Source organism: Osmerus mordax, chromosome 9 (genome assembly GCF_038355195.1).
Source record: "Osmerus mordax isolate fOsmMor3 chromosome 9, fOsmMor3.pri, whole genome shotgun sequence".
Lineage (NCBI taxonomy): Eukaryota > Metazoa > Chordata > Actinopteri > Osmeriformes > Osmeridae > Osmerus > Osmerus mordax.
In genome coordinates, this window is record NC_090058.1 from 10,927,329 (window position 1) to 10,955,230 (window position 27,902).

The window sequence follows — 27,902 nt, forward strand, 5'->3', positions numbered from 1 at the left end:
GTCCACCAGTTCCCTGCGGTCTGGCACATTGTTCCTAGCATGTCAAGACAGGTAGTATTTACAGCGTAATGTAGTCTATTTATCTGAAGGTTAGTCCCCACCCTGCCAAGATCTGGATCCAACTACATCATACAGTAGGCATCGAAGCAGAGATTTGTAAATGCAAGTCTTACAAGCTCACCACCGACAGTGTTTAAATTTGGGTGAAAGTTTTTTAATGTTGGTCTACTATACTTCAAACAGTTGACTCACTACCAGGCAGCCTTCTGAAGTTTTAATGTCTTGTGTGCTCACTCAATACACTCTGACATGTTGATTTGGTGTTTGTGTAACATGAAGGCTCAAGAGAGAGCACCAGAGGGCACTGTTTAAGGGCTTGTTCTGTGTCAAGCCCTTACAGACAGTGGCAAATGCTCACTTTGCTCATTGCTTAAGGTATTTATAGCTGGAAAAGAATGTTTATTTTGAAGCAGTCATTCGAAACCACAGATTAGTACACATCTTCACAGATTTAATTAAAGAGTGACGATTGGTTTGACGTCAACCTGAGAAAGGACAAATTGGCAACTGAGTAGTAGGCTAAATATGTAGCAGACTGTACAGCACGATAACCTCTGACCATATTAGTCCACTAAAACATAAAGTATGTTCTATGTTTTCTTGAACATAAATCATACTTAAGAAGACCAACATCAGTTTATGCCACATTGTAGTTGTGGTCCCTGTTAGGAGCACTGTGTCATCTGACCTGTGACACCTTCAGAGTCTTCAGAGTTCTAGTGTCGTGACAGACCTCTCTGGGACCTCCCTGGCTCCGTACAACCCCCAACCGCCTAAAAAGGCCTGGCGGAGCTGTGCTGGAGCACTGAAAGTCCTGGCTAAGAATAAACCCAGGCTACAGGGGGTAAGGTTACCTTGCGGCCCCCACCCCTCCAGCCGTCTGTGCCGTGTTCTGACCTATACCCATGTGAGGCACCAACAACACATGCTGGGCTTCTCATCTGGGGTCTGCTGTCCCCTTTCCCTACTCTGCCCCTGGTTTGGCGCTCTTCCCCCCCTTTTAGCTGTCTTTCCCAGACCCCCCTCTGCAATGCTGTGACACCGGCAGCTCTGCAACTGTAAACCTTTTTAAACTTTTCCTTTTTCTCCAGAAGATTTCAGCCTTTGGATTACGTGTAGAGAGTCTGAAAACCAAGGAGTTCACTGGGTTAACTGAGCTGGAACTTTAATGAATGGAATTTTGTTTTTCTTTTTAGATTTGGTTGGAATCTAAGTAACTGTTTGGATTTCAAAGACTCTGCTTAGTTCCTACGTAGAAGCTTTGCTTCTCCGCTGAGGGTTTGTGCCTGATATTAAGTCTTCATAATCATCATGGAGGCAGCTGCTCCTCAAGGTAAAGCTGGCACACCTTTCGGGTTCCTTAAATTATAACTACAATAATCTATTGCTTCATCGTACGTTTCTGCCACAATACAAACAATGTATGTTATCAGGAGGCCTTTCATGTTTCTATGACATCTCCTGTTTGGAAAATCTGGTGAATGTTGGTTGCTATAAATACCACATATCATGTAGCCTGAGATTGAGTAGCACCACCTTGGAACATGACAGTGCTGCGGTGGCCACTGGCTGTTGGAACTCTCTTCACTGCAATGCTCTGAATCTGTCTCTGTAGCTGACTGTATGTAACACAGTTAAACTGATACAAACGTAAAAAACTTTTCACAAACAATGACAGAAAAAAGTCTTATTGGCAAGACTTGATAACGAGTAACATTGCCTGAAAATGACAACAACTGACATTCTGGTACTACCACTTGCTGTAGAAGCAGTTTTATTGAGTTATAGGAGCTTTAAAATGCTTGTTTGTTAGTGATTCTTCATGTGTTTGTGATTGGAGGAGTGGATCATGGAAGTTACGCTTATGTTGAAGCAGCACTTGAAGGAAGGGAAGGAGGTGTGATGATTTTGGCAGTGTTTAAAACCTACCTGACACCGCCAGTAGTACATAACAGCCAAGGACATAAATATCAGCTTACCATGAACATCCTCTCCCACATTATTCCATATAATCAACAGCCTTTTACACATGACTCCATACAGGGACAGATTGTACTATCCATACTATCCAGAAAGTACTATCCATACTATCCAGAAAGTACTATCCATACTATCCAGAAAGTACTATCCATACTATCCAGAAAGTACTAGCCATACTATCCAGAAAGTACTATCCATACTCTAAACTCAACTCAAACTCAACCAAAGTGTTGACTTGGGTTTTAATTATTGATCAAATAAACCTAAAAGTCCACCACCTGAGTGATGTCAATGTTGCTGAAGAAAGTAATGGCCCTTTCTGTGCTTCGGAAGGAGAATTATGATGGATCATCATTGATCTGAGCCATCAAGCAAATCCAGACCTCTCGTTAGGGATGAGGTGTAGAAATGATGACTTCAATAATAACCCATGCAGTAAAAACAGAACACAATAGCTTGACGCAAGGCAGAGATCCACATCCCGTGATCATATCTCGAAACTCCTGAGGAAAATCTCTCTCAGCTGTCCTTAGTGGTTAGCTGCATGTCTAGTGCATGATGCAGCTGTTTGTCTTGTTAGGTACAGTGCCGTGTAGTACAGTACAGTATAGTAGTACCAACCCTTTACAGTCTTACAATACTGTCCATTTACAGTATAACGTTTCACAAGATAATGTGTCATGAGAGAATGTGTCAACAGTGTTGTCTTCCTACGGCTGGTATAATGAAATAAAAATACTGCATGTGTACATTTAAAGAGGGTTTACCAGTTTTGTTGGCTTTAAATAACACAGTAAACCAGTAACACAGTAAGCCAAACCATTTATGTGTGTAAAAGGAGGGGGATTGTCCATTTTAACAATGTGCCACAGCGTTTTACCATGAAATATGTTTTTAGAACGGTCATAATGCGCTAAGATTTGGAAATCACCCCCCCCCCCTTTCCTCCCTTTCCCCCAACGTAGCCGACGGGCACACCAGAGAAACGGAGCATATGTCGTCTCCTCCGAAGGCCCCGGGCTTCTGGCTGTTGCGGACGCTGAGCTTCTCTGTGGAGTTGCTGGTGGCCCTGGCTTTCCTCCTCTGCTGGATCGGGGCAGGCGTCATGATGTTCGAGATTGTGGAATACAAAGGGGTTACTGGTTCGTTGTCATCATTTTTCTGAGGAAACTGTTGACTCTTTGCTTGGTTTGTCATAGTGAATTTTGACATGGTGGATAGCTTGTTGAATGATTTGTCCCCGTTTTGTTTCCTTCCCAAATTATATACGTATATTTAAATATTTTCTATAATATTAAATATTAAATATTTTTGTATTTAATACTCTGTTTAGATATTCAAGAAATTGTCATGGATCCCATGAAAGCTATAAATGAGGCTGTAGATGACATATCCAACTTGTTCAATGGAGCGCAAGGTACAGAAGACATTCTATAGAGGATCTTTGTATGTAAAACAATGGATATGAGACATTGAGACATTTTACATTTTGTATTCTTCAGAGCTTGTTCCTGAACTGGACCCCATGACTGCCATTAACTTTGCAACTGAGGAAATAACAGATGCGAAAGAAGAATTTGTGAGCTACCTTTCCGATGAAGAAGGTATTTGAATGCTTTACGCAGTGTTGAACCCCCCCCCCCCCCCTGATGAAGAAAGTGTTTTGTCCGTCTCTTCATAAACGGAGTGACTAAGTTCAGTTAAGTTCTGGATTTTAATACGTATTTATCAATCTGCAGATTGGGAGAGAAAACCAGTCTTCTGACCATAAATGACAACACAACACCAAGCTTAGGTCTCAACCAGGTCTCTCTCAGCTCCGAAAGCCGGAGGACCATCTTTTATAGGGCACAAGAATGTAAACATAGATTGTGACAGTCAGGCAGTAATGACGTTTCACCAGTCTCAGAGAAAGAGATTCACTGCTCCCAACACATGACATGACAACTCTCAGACTAGAGAGTTCATAGTTGGAGCTCTCCTTGTAGTCATGACAAGGAACGTTTAGCCAGTACTTTCTCCTGACCCCGAACATCTATTAACCCTGACACATAGACACAATCTACTCTTATTAATAGCAAGCTTACATGAGAACGTACTAACTAGTATCCAATGACTAGTTCTATTGATTAGTGAATAATGTAAGCACACAGGAAATCCCAATTTCTTCCACACCCCCCTCGAGGTGTCTACAATACTGTCAATTTATATATTGGGAACTTTTTAAATGAATTTGTTAACAGTTGTTAACATATCCTTGTTTTTGCACAGGAAACTTTTATTTAAGCTACATTGACCCAGTGATCATAGGCAGAGGTGCCTTCGAGGCTACCAATGATCTCATGTGTGAAGCTGGGAGTGCCATACAAGACACGCTTTGTGCTGTATTTGATACTATCCTGGATCTTCTCAAAGGTACTTTGATTTTTTTAAATGTGTTTAGATTCTGTCATACACAATATAGTGTCACATATTTGACAAATATGTAATGACAAAATATGTACAGTACTAATGACTACATGATGATGGAATACATTATCTGTCTACCTGACATAAATTGAATTAACCCAATGAGCTTTAATCCAATAATTAGGGTGTCTTAACATGGCTAAGCTGACTCACAGACCAGATTCTACATGTTTTTTGTTTAGTTTTTTTGCTTTAAGGATACAATTGTTTGCAGACCTACATGAAATTCTTGTTTCCCACAGGAGAATATAATTGTAGCTACACTGACCCTGTGGTCAATGGCAGAGGTGTCTTCAAGTTTACCAAATGTCTCATGAGTGAAGTGGTTGGCATTGTACAATATGTTTTCATTACTATATTGGATCTTCAAAAGGGTACCTTGCCTTTTAGAAATGCCATTATGTCATGTATCATCATCCAAATATACTGGCTGACCTGGCTGAGTTTTTACCCAGAGACAGTGGTGTCTCTAATTGGCTGAACACACTCACTGAGTAGATTACATTTTGGGTGTTTCTTTTAGGGGTGTAATGAAGACATTGGCTGAACTACATGATGTCTTTGTTTTTCCACAGGAAAATACGACTTGAGCTACATTGACCCTGTAGTCATAGGCAGAGGTGTCTTTGAGGTTATCAATGGCTTCATGTGTAAAGTGACGGACGCCATACAAGACATTCTTTGTAGTGTTTTGGACACTTTTTTGGATACTGTGAAAGGTATATATCCGTCATGTTTGGGCAAGAATGTCTCTGTGATGTTGTGGTTGGACTGCGTCATGTAAAGTCAGGAGCAAAAAATTTGTTGTTTCATTTAAACAGTACCAAAAATGACACAGTAACAGACTAAACCTTGACTGGAATGCACTTCCTTTAAAATCGTAGTATTTAGTATGAGATAGTCTGCTAAATGACTAAAACTATGTGTTAATGGTACTTCTAAACAGCTGCTCTTCAATGGGTGGGCTTTAACCCCATGATAATCGTGGAGACTGTCTCTGAATGGATGAGCCCACTTTGGGCATACTTATGGAACCTACTGCAAGGTAAAATGCAGTAGAACTTAGTGTAACTTTCTTAAATTTAGTTTAAAAAAAGTTTTCTCCTTCCACTATATTTTTGTAACCTTCAAAACTTTCTATAACCTTCAAAAACACAATTTGCGTCAGTTTACTTTGACTACAATTAAAGTGTTTAAGGTGTTTTGTTCCACCGGCACATAACTTTCGGTTTGAATTCCATCCTGGGTTTTTCAGGCATCCTAGATGTGAAGTTCAGTCCCATGACGGTTCTCACTAGAACAGTGGACATAATCATTGAGCAGAAGAACATTCTTGTGGACTACCTCTCCCACTTGCTAATGGGAGACCAAGGTATTGTTTTGCCTTTGACTTTCCTTCAACGAACAACAGTGTGTCTGTGTGTAAATCTATATTGTATACTGTACAAGCAAAGAATGGAAAGCTTTACCGAATTTAGAGCTTGTTTAGAAGGAGATTTATACTTGCTATGGGATGACTTTTCATGAGGGCAGAAGCTAACCTGCTGATATTTCCAAGGGGTCATTCCAGACATATCCTTTGACCCGATGCAAGTGGTCACAGATGCCATGGTGGAGATCACAGACAAGAGGAACACATTTCTGGCTTATCTGTCAAACATGATCATGGATGACAAAGGTATATTCTTCACCAGATTACAATATTATTGATAATTGAATGTTGGTATGTCTTTTCTGGGGGTTAGTGGATGTTGTTAATTAATTCAACTGCTTCTTAAAACATCCACTTACCTCGAAACCCCTTCCCCCGTGCCACATGACACCATTCAGTTACAAAGCAATTCCTGTTAGTAATGTGAGTCGTAATGTTTTAACAATATTGACCTATATTAGTTACGTGGTAGTTAATGTAACCTTAATGTAGAGTGTTGCCAATGTCTGTTCACTTACTGTAGGTGAATCTACACCATCTGAGATACATCTTATTAGGAGGAAAGGTCAGTAGTATTAATTGCTTTTTTTCTAGCCTTGTTTTGGTATTAGTATTTGATCTAGACACATATCCTCGTAAAATGTTTTCTTGATTCTGCATATATCCACTGATTATTGTCTCTTTATCCAATCCAAGGAGAGTTTCTACCACCTTTGGAAAAAGGTAAGCACTGTTATTTGCCCAGTTTATGACAAAGTTTTACAAAACTTGCATTTGCCATAGATAATTTGGAATCGATCAATAGAAGTTATTTCTTATAGTTGGTTTGGTTAGATTGGTTTGGTTGTCCTGTTTGTGGCAGTTACATCACAATGAATGAAGAGTTGTGTTTGCCATCACATTTGCTGTCAAACATATTTTTATCTATTTAAGACTGAACTTGCATATACCGTACATTACTGATCAAATTCTATTTTCATTCATCACTACACATGACTGCATGGGCAAACATCTGTGAACCAAGTCAATTAATCCCTTTCTGTTTAATTTAGTGTGAAATCATAAATACGTCAAGGCATGGTCATTATTTTATGTTAATGCCGTGGTACAAACAATATAATAAACACATGACTGTGTGGTTTTTGACTTGTTGACTGCATATGTTATGTTTCATTTCTGTCGCAGTTTGTTCATTAAAAAACGGTTTTGTGATAATCTTCTGGCATTCCATGATTTCTGCACTCATTTGCACTGACATTGGTGTGCATATCAGTATTAGAGTGTACTGCATGAAAGGTCTTTGTGAAATGTGAACCTGGAATTGCATTTCTCCTCATGTCTTCACATCGCTGTTCCCACTCCAGCATTTTTCCAGCAACTTCTCTTTAACTTACTGATGAGTGACACCTGTTGTGTTGGATGGAATGTATTTCTTATATATCTTTTCCTTGGAATCTTTCATTTGTTCCCGCAATACTGCCACATGTGGTATGCATACAGTACGTTCTCTACGACTAACTTTACAAAGGATCGTGTACATAGGTGTCCACGGTTACCATATTCACCTCCCTCCATAAATTCAGTGTCCTAAACCCTGTGTTTGCATCTGCAACCTCTCACCTGTGACGAATGCTAATGGTGTTGTGTGGGGAGTGATAGAAACCAGTGACAGATAAAATGACTTGATGACACAGTTGCAGAACTGACACACACCAAAGAAGAGGACAAGATCAGTGTTCCTTCAGAGACGGAGAAGGAGAAATACGATGCAGCATCCATGGAGGATGTGAAAGAGGCAGAGGAGGACCATGGTATTTAAAAAATATATGTTTACTTGATATACTAATTTGGCTTGTATCGACGAGAATCAGCTTCTGACAAGATATAGAACATGCTTGAGTAAGACACTCAATGTTTTCCTATTACGTCACTGATGTAGACAAAGATGATGAAGGAAATAGAGATCATGGAGAACCACTGGATGAAGAAGTCTCTGATGGTGGCGGCATGGAGGCAGAGTTGCAGGAAGAGGATGCCGACGAGACCAAGAACACGGAACATAAGCAGAAGAGGAATGTCCGCATAACCTACGAGAGGGTACGAAGAATAGGCTCAAAGGCCCACTTGAAAAAGGATAAAGAGCAACCAGAAGAGACAGATCATCAAGTCAAGGTAGAGGAAGAGAAGATAGAAGGAGAGGTGGTGGAAGAAGAGAAGGAACCACAGGAGGAGGCCCAACCCTTAGAGAAGGCTGTTGAGGCAGAAGATGACCATCAGGATGAAGGAAGAGAAGAAACTAAGAAACAGGAGGAGGAGAAAGAGAAGACTGGGGATCTTCATTTCAAACACCAGGTGGTATTAGAAGCTGGTGGTGACCAGGAACAGGACATGACAGGCATTGAACAAGATAAGGAAGGAGAGCAGGCTGTCGTAGAAGAGGCAGAAGAGGAGAAGGAGGCAAAGGAGCAGAAGAAAGAGGAAAAGCCTGGGAAGGAAGAGGCAAAGGAGGAGGAGGAACCAGCAAATGAAGAGGTGAAAGAGGAGGAGAAGGAAGAGCAACCAGTGAAGGAAGACAAGGCTGCCATAGAAGAAGTGGTGGAGAAGGAGGAGCTGAAGAAGGAGAAGAAAGAAGAAGAGCCTGCAAAGGAAGAGGTGATGATGGAGGAGGAGGATCCAATGAAGGAAGAGGTCTCAAAGGAGGAGGAAGAAAAGGTGGAGGTGAAGAGGGAGAAGGAAGAGAAGGATAAGGAGATAGAGGAAGAAGAGAAACATGAGCCAGTGAATGAAGAGGATGATCACGTCGTCCTGACAACTGAAAAGCTTGATGCTGTTGACATCATGACTGGTATTGCATCTGAAGAGGAGGAGGAAGAAAAGGAAACAACACCTCCTGTTACTGATGATGAAGATTACTCTGACATCATTGATGATGATGAAAACAACAACAACAGCGAAAGCAAGAAAACAGAACCCAAACGGAAGAGGAATGTCCATATTCCTTATGAGCGAATAAGGAGTATCGGATCAAGGGCCCATCTCAAACTTGATGAAGAGGCCCCCAAGGTGGAAGATTACCAAGGCAAAGACACAAAGGATGACAAAGGTATATAGATTTTATATAAAAAATTGATAATTGAATGAGCAAAGATGATCAAAGATTGTCAAAGATTGTGCAGTAGTACAAATGGTGAGTGTGTGAACAAATGAAAGCATGCATTTTTGTTACCCATCTGTAACATTTGTTTCCAAGGAAAGTTGTTAATCTTAAATGGCTGTCAGTAGCATAGCTATGCTAGTTTTGGTGACAAGTTAGTTAAAATAAATATTTGTTTTGACTGTTGAGTTTGCGCAACTAACATTTTGGACTTGACGTTTTAGTGCATACACTTACAAATGTTTATTTCAAAGATTAAAGTGTAAAAAGGCTCAACATGATATATTTAATATCAGTGTTAGCCATTTTCATGTTTGGGACATGACATTCTAATATGACCTATAAATAGAACATTAGTTAAATATGAGTTCTGAGTTGGAATCTTTCCACGAAAATCCATGAGCTTACTGTCCAACCTTTAATGGTTCATGACATAGTTTTCTCAGACAATTAATAAAGTATACTGTAAATTTGACTAAATCATTACAGAATTGTTTTGATTGAGAGTCGTATAGTGACTTTGATTACCTAGGTCGTTTTTTTAAACAAAATATTATTTTACCTGTGGTGTGAATAACAGAAGGGAAACAACATCTTGGATGAAACCTTGAAGTACACACATAGCCTTTCAAAAGCTACAGTGTTGTGTTCATCCAGTGTCTTGACACACTGCAAAAAAAAATGTTTTATCACTCAGAACAACCCCACTTTGCAACACTACTGTGCCAAATACAGCAGCATCCAATCCAATAGCTGCAATATGATTTATGAACTTCAAATCAATTTATTTTATTTTTTATCACAGTTCCTTGTCATATTTTATGTGTATTCATATACTACAGTAACATTGATGTGATTACTATGGAATTTAACTATAATAGTTGATGCCTTAAGTATCCTTTAACTTTGTATGCATGTACTTCGAATGATTCCCAGAACTACATGGTTATTATATCACCTAACCCTGCCTATGGTTAGAATCAGCAGAGTTCTTCTGCTGAATAAACGTACATGTATGTTATGTAGTTCTCAGGGAATCAACAGAAAGACGAGCAAAACAAGAGGTAGAGGAGGTTCTTAAAGGTAAGAAAGACTAGTTTCCCCATTTCATGACAAAAGCTGCAGTGCCAAAATATTTTTCATCTGATACCAAACACATGTATTATCTTATGGTGTTTGTTGTTGCTTATAGATCTCAGGGCTGCACAGGTCAGAAAATTGGAGAGAGTGCAAAGGAGGAAAGAGAATGAAGAGAAAAAAGAGAAACCTGTGAAACTCGAGAGAAAGTCTGAGAAAGAGAAGGAGGAAGAGCTTTCTGAGGAAAAGATTGAAGAGGCTAAGACCAGTGTGAAAAAGGCAGAAAAGCTACAGCCTAAAGGTAATATGCTGTACCTTGGCATTTTCTACTGTATTAAAGTGTCTTTCAGGATGCTATGAGATTTCTGCTGCATATGCTATACATGATGTTGTGCAGCACTGTGGACAAGTAATCCAAGTGTCATATTACACTTAATTTAATGACTTGTCCGTTGCTTTGCTTATACAGGATGTGCTGCTGCATGCACTTCCAGTCCACTTCCATTTTTAACATTATGAATCACATGACACACACACACACAGACACATACAAACACATGTACACACACAAATACACTGGCACATAATTTATTTTTAAACAATGTTTGTTATTTCATAAAACAGATGAACTTCTGAAGAAGTCTGCCGAAGAAATAAAAGCAGTGAACGAGACTGGGCCTCTGAGGAGGAGATTTGCTCACCAGACTAAAATTACAGGTGGGCCGTCAAGACACTGTGTGGAAATACAATCATGTTTGACGTGAGCTAGGACTGAAATTGAGTAGGCCTACGTACGGTACATCATGTCAATAAATGTACTTAATTGTTATTTAAAGTTAAAATAAAATCAAAAACTGAAAAGGAGATGGAGGATGTTGTTGGACAACTTTTTGCATATCTATTCCATCACATTTTATCTATGTATTGTTATTTTCATGCGTGTCAATTCATTACTGTCCTCTGCTTAAACTACAGCCACTGAACCCAAGATGACAGTCAAGGAGTTGAAGGATGTGAAGGCCTACAAAACAGAGTCTGACAAGAAAGAGGTGAAGTCCGAGATGGAAGCCATCAAGATTGATGAGGAGGTGAAGCCAGAGAAAAAAGTGTTTGGCAAAAAAGTGGTAAAGGCCAAAAAGGAGGTTGAGGCCAAAGTGACATCAGAGAAAATAGAGGCTCACAAAAAAGAGACCAAGGCTGACAAGAAAGAGGTGAAGCCCGAGAAGGAAGCCATCAAGACTGATAAGGAGGTGAAGGCAGAGAAAGAAATGGTTGACAAAAAAGAGGTAAAGGCCGAAAAGGAGGTTGAGGCCAAGGTGACATCAGAGAAAATAGAGGCTCACAAAAAAGAGACCAAGGCTGACAAGAAAGAAGTGAAGCCCGAGAAGGAAGCCATCAAGACTGATGAGGAGGTGAAGCCAGAGAAAAAGGTGTTTGGCAAAAAAGTGGTAAAGGCCGAAAAGGAGGTTGAGGCCAAGGTGACATCAGAGAAAATAGAGGCTCACAAAAAAGAGACCAAGGCTGACAAGAAAGAGGTGAAGTCCGAGACGGAAGCCATCAAGACTGATAAGGAGGTGAAGGCAGAGAAAAAAGTGTTTGGCAAAAAAGTGGTAAAGGCCGAAAAGAAGGTTGAGGCCAAGGTGACATCAGAGAAAATAGAGGCTCACAAAAAAGAGACCATGGCTGACAAGAAAGAGGTGAAACCCGAGAAGGAAGCCATCAAGACTGATGAGGAGGTGAAGCCAGAGAAAAAGGTGTTTGGCAAAAAAGTGGTAAAGGCCGAAAAGGAGGTTGAGGCCAAGGTGACATCAGAGAAAATAGAGGCTCACAAAAAAGAGACCAAGGCTGACAAGAAAGAGGTGAAGCCCGAGAAGGAAGCCATCAAGACTGAGGAGGAGGTGAAGCCAGAGAAAAAAGTGGTTGACAAAAAAGAGGTAAAGGCCGAAAAGGAGGTTGAGGCCAAGGTGACATCAGAGAAAATAGAGGCTCACAAAAAAGAGACCAAGGCTGACAAGAAAGAGGTGAAGTCCGAGACGGAAGCCATCAAGACTGATAAGGAGGTGAAGGCAGAGAAAAAAGTGTTTGGCAAAAAAGTGGTAAAGGCCGAAAAGGAGGTTGAGGCCAAGGTGACATCAGAGAAAAAAGAGGCTCACAAAAAAGAGATTGAGGCTGAAAAGAAAGAAATGAAGCCTGAGAAGGAAGCCATCAAGACTGAGGACGAGGTGAAGGCAGAGAAAAAAGTGGTTGACAAAAAAGTGGTAAAGGCCGAAAAGGAGGTTGAGGCCAAGGTGACATCAGAGAAAATAGAGGCTCACAAAAAAGAGACCATGGCTGACAAGAAAGAGGTGAAACCCGAGAAGGAAGCCATCAAGACTGATGAGGAGGTGAAGCCAGAGAAAAAGGTTTTTGGCAAAAAAGTGGTAAAGGCCGAAAAGGAGGTTGAGGCCAAGGTGACATCAGAGAAAATAGAGGCTCACAAAAAAGAGACCAAGGCTGACAAGAAAGAGGTGAAGCCCGAGAAGGAAGCCATCAAGACTGAGGAGGAGGTGAATCCAGAGAAAAAAGTGGTTGACAAAAAAGAGGTAAAGGCCGAAAAGGAGGTTGAGGCCAAGGTGACATCAGAGAAAATAGAGGCTCACAAAAAAGAGACCAAGGCTGATAAGAAAGAGGTGAAGCACGAGAAGGAAGCCATCAAGACTGATAAGGAGGTGAAGGCAGAGAAAAAAGTGGTTGACAAAAAAGAGGTAAAGGCCGAAAAGGAGGTTGAGGCCAAGGTGACATCAGAGAAAATAGAGGCTCACAAAAAAGAGACCATGGCTGACAAGAAAGAGGTGAAGTCCGAGACGGAAGCCATCAAGACTGATGAGGAGGTGAAGGCAGAGAAAAAAGTGTTTGGCAAAAAAGTGGTAAAGGCCGAAAAGGAGGTTGAGGCCAAGGTGACATCAGAGAAAATAGAGGCTCACAAAAAAGAGACCATGGCTGACAAGAAAGAGGTGAAACCCGAGAAGGAAGCCATCAAGACTGATGAGGAGGTGAAGCCAGAGAAAAAGGTGTTTGGCAAAAAAGTGGTAAAGGCCGAAAAGGAGGTTGAGGCCAAGGTGACATCAGAGAAAATAGAGGCTCACAAAAAAGAGACCAAGGCTGACAAGAAAGAGGTGAAGCCCGAGAAGGAAGCCATCAAGACTGATGAGGAGGTGAAGCCAGAGAAAAAGGTGTTTGGCAAAAAAGTGGTAAAGGCCGAAAAGGAGGCTGAGGCCAAGGTGACATCAGAGAAAATAGAGGCTGACAAAAAAGAGACCAAGGCTGACAAGAAAGAGGTGAAGCCCGAGAAGGAAGCCATCAAGACTGATAAGGAGGTGAAGGCAGAGAAAAAAGTGGTTGACAAAAAAGTGGTAAAGGCCGAAAAGGAGGTTGAGGCCAAGGTGACATCAGAGAAAATAGAGGCTCACAAAAAAGAGACCAAGGCTGACAAGAAAGAAGTGAAGCCCGAGAAGGAAGCCATCAAGACTGATAAGGATTTGAAGGCAGAGAAAAAAGTGGTTGACAAAAAAGAGGTAAAGGCCGAAAAGGAGGTTGAGGCCAAGGTGACATCAGAGAAAATAGAGGCTCACAAAAAAGAGACCAAGGCTGACAAGAAAGAGGTGAAGCCCGAGAAGGAAGCCATCAAGACTGATGAGGAGGTGAAGCCAGAGAAAAAGGTGTTTGGCAAAAAAGTGGTAAAGGCCGAAAAGGAGGTTGAGGCCAAGGTGACATCAGAGAAAATAGAGGCTCACAAAAAAGAGATCAAGGCTGACAAGAAAGAAGTGAAGCCCGAGAAGGAAGCCATCAAGACTGATAAGGATTTGAAGGCAGAGAAAAAAGTGGTTGACAAAAAAGAGGTAAAGGCCGAAAAGGAGGTTGAGGCCAAGGTGACATCAGAGAAAATAGAGGCTCACAAAAAAGAGACCAAGGCTGACAAGAAAGAGGTGAAGCCCGAGAAGGAAGCCATCAAGACTGATGAGGAGGTGAAGCCAGAGAAAAAGGTGTTTGGCAAAAAAGTGGTAAAGGCCGAAAAGGAGGTTGAGGCCAAGGTGACATCAGAGAAAATAGAGGCTCACAAAAAAGAGACCAAGGCTGACAAGAAAGAAGTGAAGCCTGAGAAGGAAGCCATCAAGACTGATAAGGAGGTGAAGGCAGAGAAAAAAGTGGTTGACAAAAAAGAGGTAAAAGCCGAAAAGGAGGTTGAGGCCATCAAGGAGTCAAAATCCATTAAGGTAGTTAAGCCCAAAGTGACAGCAGAGAAAAAAGAGGGTGACAAAAGAGAGGTGAAGGCCGACAAGAAGCCGGTGAAGGCTGAAAAGGAGGTGATGCCCAAGAAAAAACAAGCTGACCAAAAAGAGGTGAAGGTTGAGATGAAGGAGGTGAGGGCCGAGAAGGAGGGGAAAGTCCCAAAAGGGTCGAAGGCCGACATAAAGCCTACTTTGAAAAAGGCCGATCTTGATGTCAAAGAAACAGGTTAGATCCCTCTACACATCTATGAACACTGATACTTAAATGTGTCAAATAAATCATAAACATATTCTTGTAGTTAAAGTAGGTTTCACAAGGCTCCCATGCTTATCATACAAAATATTATGTTGAAGTTATGTAGAATTAATTATTAGCCTGATCCTCTGCATCGTCACAACTTTTTTGGGCTTCTAGACGATCCACCTAGAACAATACTTGTCCAGACAAAGGAAGACAAAGAGATCAAACTTCCAAAAGAGAAGGCACCTTATGTTGTTAAGAAAGAAGGTATAGTTTGCCACATTTTTGAGTATATTGCTGGTTTCTCGTAAAACAAAATGGCCTTACTATTGAACATAGTACAGTATGCGAAACAAGTATGTTTTAACGACTTAGCTTGCTTGATGACTAGCACCGTCTGAGACATAATCAAAAAATAAAAACCAGTATTAAAAAAGCTTTTAAAAAACTATATAAATCATACCCAACATACCATAGGCCTATGCCGTACTTTACTATAAAGCAGTTTATATTGTAAAGTATAAGCAGTGCCTTGAACGTTGGCTTTTTGATGTCCATTTGATGTTTTTAGCATAGAAACCTGCAATCAACATCTACTATGTACTCTGACAGTGCCTCTTCTGTTATTTCACTCAATCTTCTGATGATACTGAAATTAACAACCAGGCCTAATTAACAACGTTAGTTTTTCTGTATCATAATCTGCGTAATTTTTTTTTGAGCTTTACACTTGAAAATAATTTGCCTTTTAAATGCAAGTGATTTCAATTTGACAAACTGAAATTTCCTTAATTGCTGAAATAATACTATTAATATTAAATAGGTGCAACTAAAATGGCAGTAGTGAAAGAGGCGAAGGAAAAAAAGACAGATTGCAAAAAACATTAATCCCAAAAAATTGTGGATTGTTGATTTGACTATTAACCCGTTAAAAATATTATTATATATGATATGCATGTAAATGTATGTCTATTTTCCTATAAGCTAAGGCTACAAACCCTACTTTAGATTCCTCTGAAAAAATAGATATTTTGAGTGGAAAATATGGATTCCAATGTTTTAAAATTTTACTTTTACTGTTACTGTTTAGAAGCAGAAATCGTTAAAGAAAGGACCAAAGCTTCTCCTGCAAAGAAAGGTATCAAATTCCTACAATTTTCCTGTATTCCTTGTAATGTTATGTCACTTGTCACTTATGCAGTATTTGTGGTATTTTCTTTTACTTATAATAGAAGTTGAAGTTGACAAAAAGGCCAAACCTTCTCTAGCTAAGAAAGGTATACAACTGTTTTACTTTTTTATGTGATTTAAATGTAAATTAATTTAATTTGAAATCAAATTCAAATGATCATTTTGTTTAGATACGGAACCTGCAGAACCAACTAAAGTTCCCAAACCAACTCCTCCAAAGAAGGGTAAGAAGGATTTATTTAGACAATATACGATTTTAATTTTATGGATGTGAATGGTGATGACACAGCAAAAAAGTTATTTATTGTGTAAAGAATAGTCTGATGTAAAACCAAATTTGTCTCATCCAGAAACTGAAATTATCAAAGAAAAGACTTTATAAACTTTAAAAAAGAAATTCACAATTCCATTCTGCTGTACACATTTATGTATTTCAAATCTTGTTTCACTTACAGTCATAATTTTATTTAGAGGTTAAAGCTGTGAGATTAATAACATTCAAGTTGGCTATAATATGTGACAGAAGATGTAACACTTTTATCATTTTATTTTATGAACTAGAAGCAGAACCTCCAAAAGAGAAGGCCAAGAAGGCAGGTCCTTCTATAAAAGGTACACATTCACACATTTATTTAGTCCTTCAATTTAACCAATGTAGGCTTTCAAACAGCAAACAAACAACCCTTGATCCTATTCAATATCGAAATATACTGCCTTTGGTAACATGAATGTTTGGTGTTGCAGAGACTGCTGCTTCTAAAGAGAAGACCAAGACAGTTGTTGAAAAGAAAGGTAAGACCTTTTAAATTTCACATGTATCGATTAATCATTTTGCAATCTCAGTGCATCACATCAAATCTACTATTCAACGTGCATCTACCATTAGTCCAGTGGTAATGGTTGAGCTTACACATTTGTATGTTATTTTGACAGAGCAAGAGGGCACCCACAAGAATGCTTCTCTTACCAAGGAGAGGGTGAAAGTAGTGCCAATGAATAAAGGTATTCCTTTTTCTTCCCGCTCATAATACCTAACATGTTGAAAGTGATGTCAGTTACTGTTAAAAGTTACTATTAATTGCTGTAGAATACATATACAATGTAGACTAGAGTAAAGTAGGCAGACGTACTAGAGCAGTTGCTATGGTAGCCATTGCTTTGTATCTCTACATTGGCAAACTTGAACAATTTCACTGAACATGTTTTTGGCTGAAGAAACATTGTAACATTTATCCGTCTTAGATCTTGAAGTTACTAAAGAGAGGCCAAAACCAACTACAATGAAGACAGGTATAGTAGAGTATACTGTTTACATTTAAATATTTGTATGTTTATTTTTGCTGAAGGAGGCATTAAAGCATACTGTACTGTATATCCTTGTAGAAGCTGTCACATCAAAGGAAAAATTAAGATCGGCCGCATCAATCAAAGGTATGATCAAATGTTTACAGGTACCAATTAGCTTGTCATCTGTTTCTCATAACAAAGAGAAAGTCAAGGTTACGTGTGGACCCCTATGATTGCAAGTGAGTCATTACAACATTTCATTGTAACCCGACGAGAGATTGTATTAACCGGAGGCCCAAACGTGATATTCCCACAATTAGGCTTTATTGTCAACTCAGGCAGCTATAGGCTACAGCCAACGCCCTAAACTAATCCCACTCCACACTCGTCAGAACTCACTGGGAACAGGGAGTCAGATAGCTGAGCGGTTAGGGAAATGGGTTATTAATCAGAAGGTTGCCGGTTCGATTCTTGGCCGTGCGAAATGACGTTGTGTCCTTGGGCAAGGCACTTCACCCTACTCGCCTCGGGGAAATGTCCTTACCCTGTACATGCCCTGTACTTACTGTAAGTCGCTCTGGATAAAAGCGTCTGCTAAATGACTAAATGTAACAGGTTAACACAACAGTTGCTAATAACAGTGGAACACAGGTTCACAGTTACAACTCAAGAGAGACCCAATCCCCCGAAAACCTCCCCTTAACACCTGTTGTCACCCTTAACACCTGTTGTCACCCTTAACACCTGTTGTCACCCGGAACTTCAAGGTGACCCCCCGGAATCAACCAATAATGTAATGTCCATTTATCGTAATCCAACCCCCAGACAACTTCATACAGTGCAGGGTCGCCACAGTACTATGCCATGAGAAACGAACGTGTCTTTCTTACACAGAGGCTGGAGTTTCCCACCGAAATGTGTCCCTTACAAAGGAGAGGGTGAAGGTTGTGCCCCGAGAAGGTGTGAACTTGTTTCTGTCCTACTAGTAGTTCTTCGTGTGTGTTCCCAGTTCCCCTTCATGCAGTGTCAGTCCGTTTACAGTCAGAAGGTGATTACTTTTTGTTATACTGTTTGATTTACAAGCAGAAGCTCCTAAACAGAAGACCAAGCCTGCAGCTCCTGAGAAAGGTTACACTATACATTTTTGTCCCTCTGATATTACTGATGTCAATTGGTGTCTGTGAGTAACATTGGCTTCTGTGTTCATTTAATTCAGAAACTCTTCTGAAAGAAAAGACAAAGACATCCTCTTCAAAGAAAGGTACATCTTATACATGGCCATGCAAAACATTCATTTGATCAATCGCCTTATCCACAAGTGTTACGTATCCCATTTCCCCAACATCCCATATATACCAATGTCCCAGCAACCTTTCCCTGCACTTTACACAACATTACACATGTGCCATCTACTGATGGGATGAGAAGCGCCCTCCTACCCTCTCTCAACTGTTGACTGTCTCTTAATGAAAACCTTTTTTAGAAGCTGAAGAGAAGACCAAACCCACATCTAAAGTTAAATAGTCAAAGACATGATCATGCTTTTGTTCATTGTTGAAACCGACATTTAATTTATAGTACTAGTATACTGCAGACTCATGTCTGATGCATCTTGATGCATATATTTCTGGTTATAGAGCCTGTGGTAGCTACAGAGAATGTTAAACCAGTGCTGTCAAAAAAATTTGCTCATCTATTTTCCTTACTTTCCACTGGTATTTGTTTACCATAGAATCCTAAGCATTTTTAAGCAACCCCATTACTGTCATCTGGTTCTAGTTCAGCTTTATATATGAATTCCTTATAGCAACATTTTACACATTATGGTTCAAAACATTGTGCGTGTTGTTATGTAAAGTCTTGCTTTATAATACACTCTTTGTTTTAGTTCTAGAGGTTCCCAAGGAGAAGGTCAAAACAGCACCTGTTAAGAAAGGTAGGGCTGGTGTTCTAAAATGCATGTTTTCTGTATCTTTCAGTTTATGACTGATTCTACAATATATTTCTCATCTTGCTTGTTCCAGAACCTGAGGTCTTGAAAGAAAAGGCTGTGAAGGAAGGTATGTATAGAAACATGGATCAATGGGGACCCGGGGAAGCCTCAGGAGTGCTGGGATGAAATGTGAATGTGTTGCTCCTGATTCACATGCACTCTGTGTTGGATGCAGAGCAAGATGTTGCAAAAGAAAAGGCAAAACCAGCTCCTGCAAAGAAAGGTGCCACTGAGATTTACTGTGCACATTTTAGTCCCTTTTATTTTCTCTTTATTTTATTATTTACCTGGTACCCGCATTTGATTTGTTATACATGTGGTAAATTATGTATATTATTTGTAACAGAGCCTGATGCACCAAAGTCCAAGACCAAGCAAGAATCAGTGAAAAAAGGTGAAATATGGGATCCTTGATTTCTGTCAATGTTCATATGTTCATAAACAATAGCTAGATAAGATTTACCCAGTGCTGAGTGACCTTCTATTAAAACATATTGTTTTAATATGTAACTGAAGTATGGGAACATTTGTTCATTTCAATTCAGAGTCTGAAACTCTAAGAAGAGAAGAGAAAGAGAAAGCCAAGACAGCTATTAAGAAAGGTAACAGTTGTGTTCTCCTATTGATAAACAACACTTCTATGTACAGCTACATGTAAAAACAAGTGAGCTTGTTTGTATCTGTATCAATTGTATTCTCCCCTCGTGGGCCAGATACAGCTAAAACAAAGACCAGATCAAAGACCAGAGTTCCTATGAAGAAAGGTATCTGCTGTGTTGTTTGAGTAGAGGCGATTGTTTAGTTTCTGTAGTGTTCCATGCTTTGAGTAGTCTTGGTGTTGATTTAGTGCTTGGTAGTTTAGTGGTCCATTTTTCTCTGTGTATAATTACATTGTCGATGAGGAGTTTGTGTTAATAATGATCTCCTAACTTGATTAATTGCTTCTATAGATTCCACAAGCATCACCTTTTGATAAACTGTATTTTTTCTTACAGAGGCTGAATTTTCTCACAGAAATATCTCGCTTACCAAGGAGAGGGTCAAGGTTGTGGCTTTGAAAAAAGGTATTAGTTATGCAATATGCAGGTCCAGATATAAAAAAATATAAAGAACTTAACATAATGTACAGTAATGCAATGATGTCTAATAACAATCTCTAATGGGTGGTTTCAGAACAAGAGACTCTTAAGGAGAAAGTCTTTCTTTGCAGCAGTTGCTGCAAAGAAAGACCTTTCTTTGCAGCAACTGCAAAGAAAGGTCAGATTTAATAAGCGCAGCTAGTTCAGGCAGGGCAGCGCGCGTTATCCACTCATTACCACACCTGTGTTAACTAGCACAAGCCCCCACAAGGCCACGTCTGATAAGACAGCATTAGAAAGCCGAGCGGATACGCACACACACGCACACACTCACAATGGTTATTGTATGATCAGTGCTGCTGCTGCCCTCCACCATCCCCTTCTCCCCCATGCTGTCTGTATGTTCTATCCATCAGGGGGGATTATATCTCTATTGCTCCCTGCCTCATATGTTGTGTATGTATGTGTTGCATCGAGGAGGCAGGGAATGCTTTCCTTAGATCATCCACTCCGCCAAAGTCAAACCTACATGTCCATGTCATGTAACAATAAATGCTCAAATCTAATACGTGACTGTCTTGACTGAACTAATCGTTTTGGTTAGTTGGTATCATATTGTATACCATATATCTGCATTTGCTTCCTGTTCCCCTAAAGTAAAGGCAAAATCAGCAGCTGTGATGAAAGATAATGAACTGAGTATGCCCCATTGTTGTCTTTCTGACTAACACCTTTGGTTTGAGTGTTGCTTTATAACTCCAATAACCTGTTCTACACAAAGTTAGAAGATCTTCTCAGTTCCTGTATGCCACTTGTATACAAATATTTTACTCTTACAAGATCACGTGTTTCTTTTAATCCAGTTGTTTTAGAGCCGGAGGCTACTAAAGACAAAGCTAAACCGACTGCTCTGAAGAAAGGTACAGTAGGAAGTTTATATTTTGTATCTATGTATACTTGCAATTTTACTGTATGTGAGTCAGTGCTTATTTATTTCAGAAATGTTTGTCTATTGTACCAAATTCTGTCATAGATAAGCACAAGTCAGGTTATGCAACAAGAAATGTATCTTGTGCTATGTGTGTAGAGGTCTCACAATGAAGACCTAGCGATGGAGTTCTTCCCCTTGTTGACTTTAAACATTGAATTAACCTTTAAAACTGTATTTTGTATTTATTATTTGTAATAATGACAATTGTTTTAGAACCCATTTCCCTACCAACACCTACCTTAACATAATGCTGGCCTTCCTTGGTTTATTTGTGTTAATACAAATTGTTTATGCAGAGCCCACCGCTAAAAAAGAAAAGGCAAAATCTGTGTTTGTGAAGAAAGGTATGTTATTTAGTGGATCTCTGTACACAGCAGGATTTAGCTTTCAGTCTTATGTCTTCAGGGTCATGGAACACTGATATTCTATTGCTTTTTCTGGCAAGTAGATCCTGAGGCTACAAAAGTGGTCAAGTCAGCACCTGCAGAGAAGGGTACATTTAGTCATTTAGCAGGTACATGGATATCTTGCATTTCTGAAAACTATCTTACTTAAATATGATATTTGTCAATATCTGTCATATATCTGTCATAAATTAACAATTTGTGCTTCAATCACTTTATTTGCTTTCAAACTCAAGCTATAAAGCCTAAAGAGAGGGTTGTACCACCTGTTTTGAGGAAAGGTAAATAGGAACTGAATCATGATCAAATTGCTGTATTATAACATACAGACGTTTTGTTGATCATAAAATCTATCATCTATCATACCATATCACATAGTACATTTATTAAAAACATATCACGCATCACAATATCAATGTTTGGTGTTTGACTACAACAATTTCTTTAGCAGATATCTCCAGACAAAAGGTCAAATCAGTAGCCCGTAAGAAAGGTATTGAATAATGACATTAGCTCTTCCTGCCATAGAGCTCCGAGTGTCTAGTAGCTGCGCTGTAGAGCTGCTAATGCTTCATTGAGATTTATGGCATTCTGCAGACAGTAACTGACAAGCTTGATCTGCCCACATGCTGTATCTGTGAGATGATGGTGATGACTGGGATTTCAATAACATGAATCTTTTTAATCTTAGAACCAGAGGCTCAGAAAGAGAAGTCCAAATCAACTGCAACCAAGAAAGGTTTGAATTAGTTATCTATTTTACTTTCCTCATCCTTTTACATAATGAGACATCTACATACTTTTTTCCTCAATTAGAATATAAAATAAGAACCTATAAGATGTGAACAATCTAAGTATTGTTTAATGAACTTGGTTTCTTGTCTCCCAGAACCTGTGACAATGAAAGAACTCAAAGCAGCAAACATTAAGAAAGGTAAAGCAATGGAAGACTTTATTTACTTCACTTGTTACATGCACCAACTAACTTGGATAAAAGTGTTTGCTTAATGAATAAATGTAAACATAAATGTATTTCTTTTTACTAATTAAGTAAATGTGCTGTTTGCATGCTTTTACAAATGTGTTATTTGTATTGGTTGAGAGCTTTGTCTGTATTTAAAATAAATATGTCTCATGTGGTTGTGTGGAAGAAGTTGATTTATTGATACTATATTCCACATTCCAATATATTTTCGATCGTAAAAGTGACAGCCATATGAATAATTTATTACATTTGTCATTTTTTATGTACTCGATTTATTATCAGGTATTATCTCATACTGAAACTCCATTCTTGAAAAATTTAAGCTGTAAATCATCCTTTACTTTACTACAGGGGACACAAAAGAGAATGTCAAACCAACATCTACTGTGACAGGTGAGTTCCAGGCCACATTTCAATCTCTTTTTAATGTGCTTTACCAACCATCACTAACCAATCATCACCATCATTATAAAGTGTTTAATTATGTAATAGAACCTGAACCTGCCAAAGCAAACGTCAAACAAGCTTCAACAAAAAGTTAGGAGTTAGTTTCAAATGTTTTCATTTCCATTCCCAACATGTCCAGGCGTCTTATGTCTTTTGCATAAAACCTCAAAACATATATCAAGTCTTATATCAAAACATATATAGGCTAGTACTTGATATATCACTCAAGTACGAGCCTGAAAAAAAGATGAGACTTGCTTAAACTTGCAGCAAACTAAGCAAGTTTAAGCAAGTCTCATCTTTTTTTTCCTTTACTTACATAAATTCTGTGTAATGACAGAACGTGATGTTCCGGAGAAGGCCAAAACAAACACAGTGAAGAAAGGTAAGTAAAGACCGAAATAGTTGGTACTGCACTGATTGGACAAAAAGAGATAAAACATCAACTTTATTACAGAGTAACAGTTATCTGAAAATGCAAAGGCAAATACGTAGACATATCTTTCATCCATAAGTGTTTATATTACTAAAATGTTGTTACTGCACAGTACATTAGCAACAATCTGCAAGACATGTAGGTCATTTTCTCTAGTCTTCTGAGGTAGACTTATTGGATATTTCATTCAGTCATTTTGTTTCTATTAGTTACAGAAGATAGAGTTCTGAAAGAGAAACAGCGTTTGGAGCCTGCAAAGAAAGGTATCTCACACATAGGTAAACGCACAGACAGTAGAGTGACACCATCTGATTACAGAGTAGTATTTATTTAAACACATGACTTCTATAGTTTATGACCTTATTTTTACCTTACTTTATTATTTTAGATACATCTATTCAAAGTAAACGGGTCAGGTCAATGTTTTGATTATTCTGACAACAACATCATGTCTCGTTTCTTCACCAGCTGATCCTGTAGAATCAGACAACTTATCAACAGAAGGTGACCCTACACACACACACACCTCATCAATGTCATACCGTGTCAATGTATTGTTTTAGGCAAACATGGCCTGAGAGGGCAACATCTGGCTTGCATCAGGTTTCCATATGACTCAAGGCAAGTTGCTGCTGCACTTCTTTGCATGACCTGTTCTCTGAATGCTCCACAGATGAGATGCCTTACTTCCAGTGCTTCTTTGTGGATGAGGACGACGTGCAGTATCCCTTCTACCCCTTCTCACCGCTCCAGATGTGAGGCTCCTGCCCACTGCGGAGCACCGAGTCTGAACAAACCAATGGACGTGTTGGGGGAACCACCTTTAGTGTTGAGTCAATTTACCAAAGAGAACTACGACAAAGATTACGACCTCCGCTGATGCAACGCAGCCTGGCGTCCGATGCTGGTCCACGGCAGAAAGCCTCAGACGATGGAGGAGAATGGAGGATGCAGGATGACGGACAGTTCTTACATTTCCTGGATTGGTTGAGCTCCAATAGCGAGACCAGGCAGCCAGTGTCATTCCTTTCCAATATATTTGGGTTTTTTGAAGGGTTCTTTTTTTTCTGAGGATATTACATGAATTTCATGATTTGTTACGAAACAGTACACTTTTGATGTTTTTACAGATTTATCAGTTGTTTCATTTTTTGACAAATATTCTTAGTTTTTGGATTAAATATTTGAGCTAAATGTAGGATTTACCATTTAAATATACTTGATGAGTGGGCATATATCTACACTTGAAGTTTTTCTTGCCACACCAAGGATTGTCCTACAACATACAATCAATGCCTTTCAACCACCAAACCATCCATAAACCAGGAACCAAAAACTGATTGAGAAAGGTTTTACAACATTACTACTACCTTTGATTATTAAAGCTGACACATCAGTGTCTGCTTACATTACTCTTTCACTCTCTTTCACGTGCTGCTTTTTTATGGCCGGAAGAGATCATGATTCCTATATAGCTGAGTATGCTATTTCTGAGATTTTCTGACAACTTTGTCTGACTTGTTTTTCTGTCTATTCATCTCACTTACTTTTTTGTGATGTCTGACAAGTAGAAAATGAGCACTCATTCAAGTCTACAGGGAACTCTTCTTATTTTCAGTCAAAATGTAGTTTCTCCTTACAGTACATGTCAGTAATGTAATTTATTTGTATTTTGAAGAACTCTGGAAAGGAATGACCAAGCACTGCCTGTCTCGGAGCTCCCCCAGAGACAGACCAACGTCAAAGTCAAGACCTCGCAGTGAGGTGTGACGTGAACGCCCCCTGCCTGCCACTTCTCAGAAGGTTGAGAGTGGTGAGTCAGGTGTGGTCACATGATGAAGTCTTACCCATATGAACCATCTTTACATCTATGATGGTGCAACACATGATCGTACTCCTTCCTTTCAGGGTGCTTATTCTAAGCATTCCATTGTCTGATCTCTCAGAAGGAGGTTAGGGAGGAAGCTTTACATTTAGAATGGGTATTGTTCAGCATCAGATGACTATGGAATAGTCTAAATGCTGGTGTGGCAAAAAAGGTTCTGGAAGGTTCCATTTTGTTTGGTACTGAAGACATCAGTACTCTCCTTACCCATTTTGTGTCTTTGTGACTAAAATCACATTTTTTATTGCACAGGGTTAATGTATTATAATCCGTGACATGAAACTAACTGGAACATTAGCGGGACGGTGTGGAAATGATTGAAAGGGCACATAATATCGCATAGCACTCTTGCTTGTCAAAGCCCACATCTATTATTTGATAGACCAAAATAGCCTGTTACAAATCTAGCTGACTTGCTAACTACAGTATGTGTGTTGATTCTCAATATTTTAGATCAAACCCTGGTATCCCAGAGTTATGTTATTTAAGTTTGTCATATATTGATATATAAATGCACAGTACAGAACATATCGCTAGTGATAATGATATAATAAATATATGGTCATAATGACAAAAAGATGATAATAAATATAACTGTCACTGTCAAGTTTCTAACATACAATAGTAATATTGCACGAGGATATTTGTATTTATTAAGAGTGATTGTAAATACTGCATTCGTTATGTGATTGTGTCATGAATCTATGGACTCTTGCTCTGTAGTTCTTCAACATCCATGACAAGTAATGGGTGGTAAGTTTGCATGTATGAGCGTACCTGGTTTACTCACAGTTCTCCACTGCCTTATTTATTTTAACTTGATAATTGGAATTTTACTGAAGTTAAATGTCTAATGTTGAAAAAGCATTTCAAGGCTTAGCAGCTGTATACACCACAATTGTTGAAACCTTGTGTGGATGTGTGCTCATGTCTCACTTTGCCTGCACCAAAAGTTGTTTACATATGGCTCTTTACATAGTGCTGAACATGCTATTTAGTGGAGGCATATCACAGGTTGTGGTATTGTCTTTTATGCTGTGTTCACTAATGAAATAAATCCACCAATCTTTGTTTTAAATGGTTTGACTGAACTTAGGAAAGGGAACTTACCCCTTTATTCCTCCTTAAAGTATTACAAACTGATTGGTTTCCTATATTACATTTTTATTTTTCATCCAAGTGTTTTTCTTCAAATTGTTTGTTTTGAATTATTTATGAAATGGATGACTGTATATTCTACCCATAAACATTGTATCTATGTGCAGTATTGAATTGAGACAGATTTTCTGATTGGTCCTCGTATATACAGCCTGTGTATTGGTCTGTATGTATATAGTCAGAATATTGGTCTGCATGTATATACAGTCAGTACATTGGTCTGTATACAGTCACGTACTTACATACGTGGTACGTATCCATGTTTGTGCATGAAGTGTGTTCAGTTTTCTTTCCCTTCATGGTTTCGGTCTTTTGAATGATCTGTCTGTCACCTACACGACTTATGAAAAACAATTACAAAAGTTTGGTGAAAAAATAAATTCTCAAAGACCCAGTTCAACACCAAACCAGTTGAAGTTATTTGTGTGCCATTAGCTGTACATGATTGCTTATCAATTTAGCAATTAAATGTCCATTTGGTTGTCCATTTTTTTTTTTTCCTAAAAGTAAGTCAGACTTTAATCAGAGTTTACTCTTATGCCTAAGAATTAAGTTACTTGTTTATTATCCAAATCTGTGTAATTTATCTTTTGTCTTTAGTTTCTCAAACACTTGTAAAAGAAGGTCTAGGGCAGAGAGTAAGAATATGAGGAATTTAAAATAACCTTTGCATGTTGTTGTTGTGGTGTATGTGTTGTAGTACATCCATTTTGTCAGATGAGGGCAATGTTTAGTAAAACAATTCAAATTCTCGGCTGCAATTGTCAGAAAGCATGGGGTTCATAAGAACTACTGTAAATGTAAGCATTGTGTGGGGAACAAGCCCATGTTTTAAGCAGTTTTAAAGGTGTGTTGTGTCATTTTAAGGTATTTCAACTAATGTAAATAAAGTTGAACACTGGTTCGTTGTGTAGATTTGTTGTGTGGGTAGATTAGTCATTTTTTTGTCTCAATTTCTCTTCTTTCTTTCTCTCTCTCTCGGTCTCTTTCTCATTCTTTGTCTTTGTCTCTCATTCTCTTTCTTTCTTTATATCTTAAAGAGAATAAGAGAGAGAGAGAGAGAGAGAGAGAGAGAGAGAGAGAGAGAGAGAGAGAGAGAGAGAGAGAGAGAGAGATAGATAGAGCGGGAGACCGAAGCCATACCGTCAAAATAATTTATATTATAATTAAACACTACCATTAACATAATAGGCATTCACTAATAATAATGACATTCAAATGTACTGGAACACTATCTCAATGTCAGTATACATAATACTGTGCACTCCTTGAGTTGTAATTTCTGAGGATATTTCAAGTAGAGCGTGCAAACCAATCTTGTGTGATATTAATGTTGTTGACAATGGCCAAATAAGTTCCACTCCA

General features: G+C 38.9%; 1 protein-coding gene across 17 annotated transcripts; it reads left to right on the forward strand.

Moving 5' to 3' along the window:
* The first annotated feature begins 1,056 nt into the window (after positions 1-1,056).
* si:ch211-266g18.10 (axoneme-associated protein mst101(2)) lies at positions 1,057-27,441 on the forward strand. Of its 17 annotated transcripts, none has more exons than XM_067243979.1 (45): positions 1,057-1,393; positions 3,006-3,182; positions 3,374-3,457; positions 3,543-3,644; positions 4,312-4,455; positions 5,085-5,228; positions 5,456-5,554; positions 5,765-5,881; positions 6,068-6,187; positions 6,465-6,506; positions 6,638-6,664; positions 10,122-10,178; positions 10,288-10,473; positions 10,797-10,889; positions 11,148-14,666; positions 15,772-15,819; positions 15,914-15,958; positions 16,043-16,096; positions 16,434-16,484; positions 16,617-16,664; positions 16,806-16,874; positions 17,115-17,162; positions 17,256-17,303; positions 18,054-18,119; positions 18,243-18,287; positions 18,376-18,420; positions 19,048-19,095; positions 19,184-19,219; positions 19,328-19,375; positions 19,499-19,546; positions 19,698-19,754; positions 19,866-19,916; positions 20,148-20,216; positions 21,095-21,151; positions 21,519-21,566; positions 21,671-21,736; positions 21,863-21,907; positions 22,075-22,119; positions 22,318-22,365; positions 22,516-22,560; positions 22,963-23,004; positions 23,399-23,443; positions 23,704-23,772; positions 23,963-23,998; positions 24,168-27,441. In XM_067243979.1, the coding sequence occupies exons 1-45, from the start codon at positions 1,372-1,374 to the stop codon at positions 24,251-24,253; spliced, it is 6,489 nt and encodes a 2,162-aa protein (XP_067100080.1). In that variant the 5' UTR covers positions 1,057-1,371; the 3' UTR covers positions 24,254-27,441. The 17 variants fall into 17 exon arrangements, with proteins under 17 accessions (XP_067100080.1, XP_067100085.1, XP_067100083.1 ...); XM_067243984.1 differs by having other exon boundaries at positions 23,704-23,757; XM_067243982.1 differs by having other exon boundaries at positions 19,872-19,916.
* Positions 27,442-27,902: the final 461 nt, after the last annotated feature.

Excerpts from the sequence above, each read along its gene's own strand:
- si:ch211-266g18.10 (XM_067243979.1), top strand. The coding sequence starts at position 1,372 with ATGGAGGCAGCTGCTCCTCAAG. Across the intron at positions 16,875-17,114 it reads AGTAGTGCCAATGAATAAAG|ATCTTGAAGTTACTAAAGAG; the intron begins GTATTCCTTTTT and ends TATCCGTCTTAG. Across the intron at positions 21,567-21,670 it reads ATCTGTGTTTGTGAAGAAAG|ATCCTGAGGCTACAAAAGTG; the intron begins GTATGTTATTTA and ends TCTGGCAAGTAG.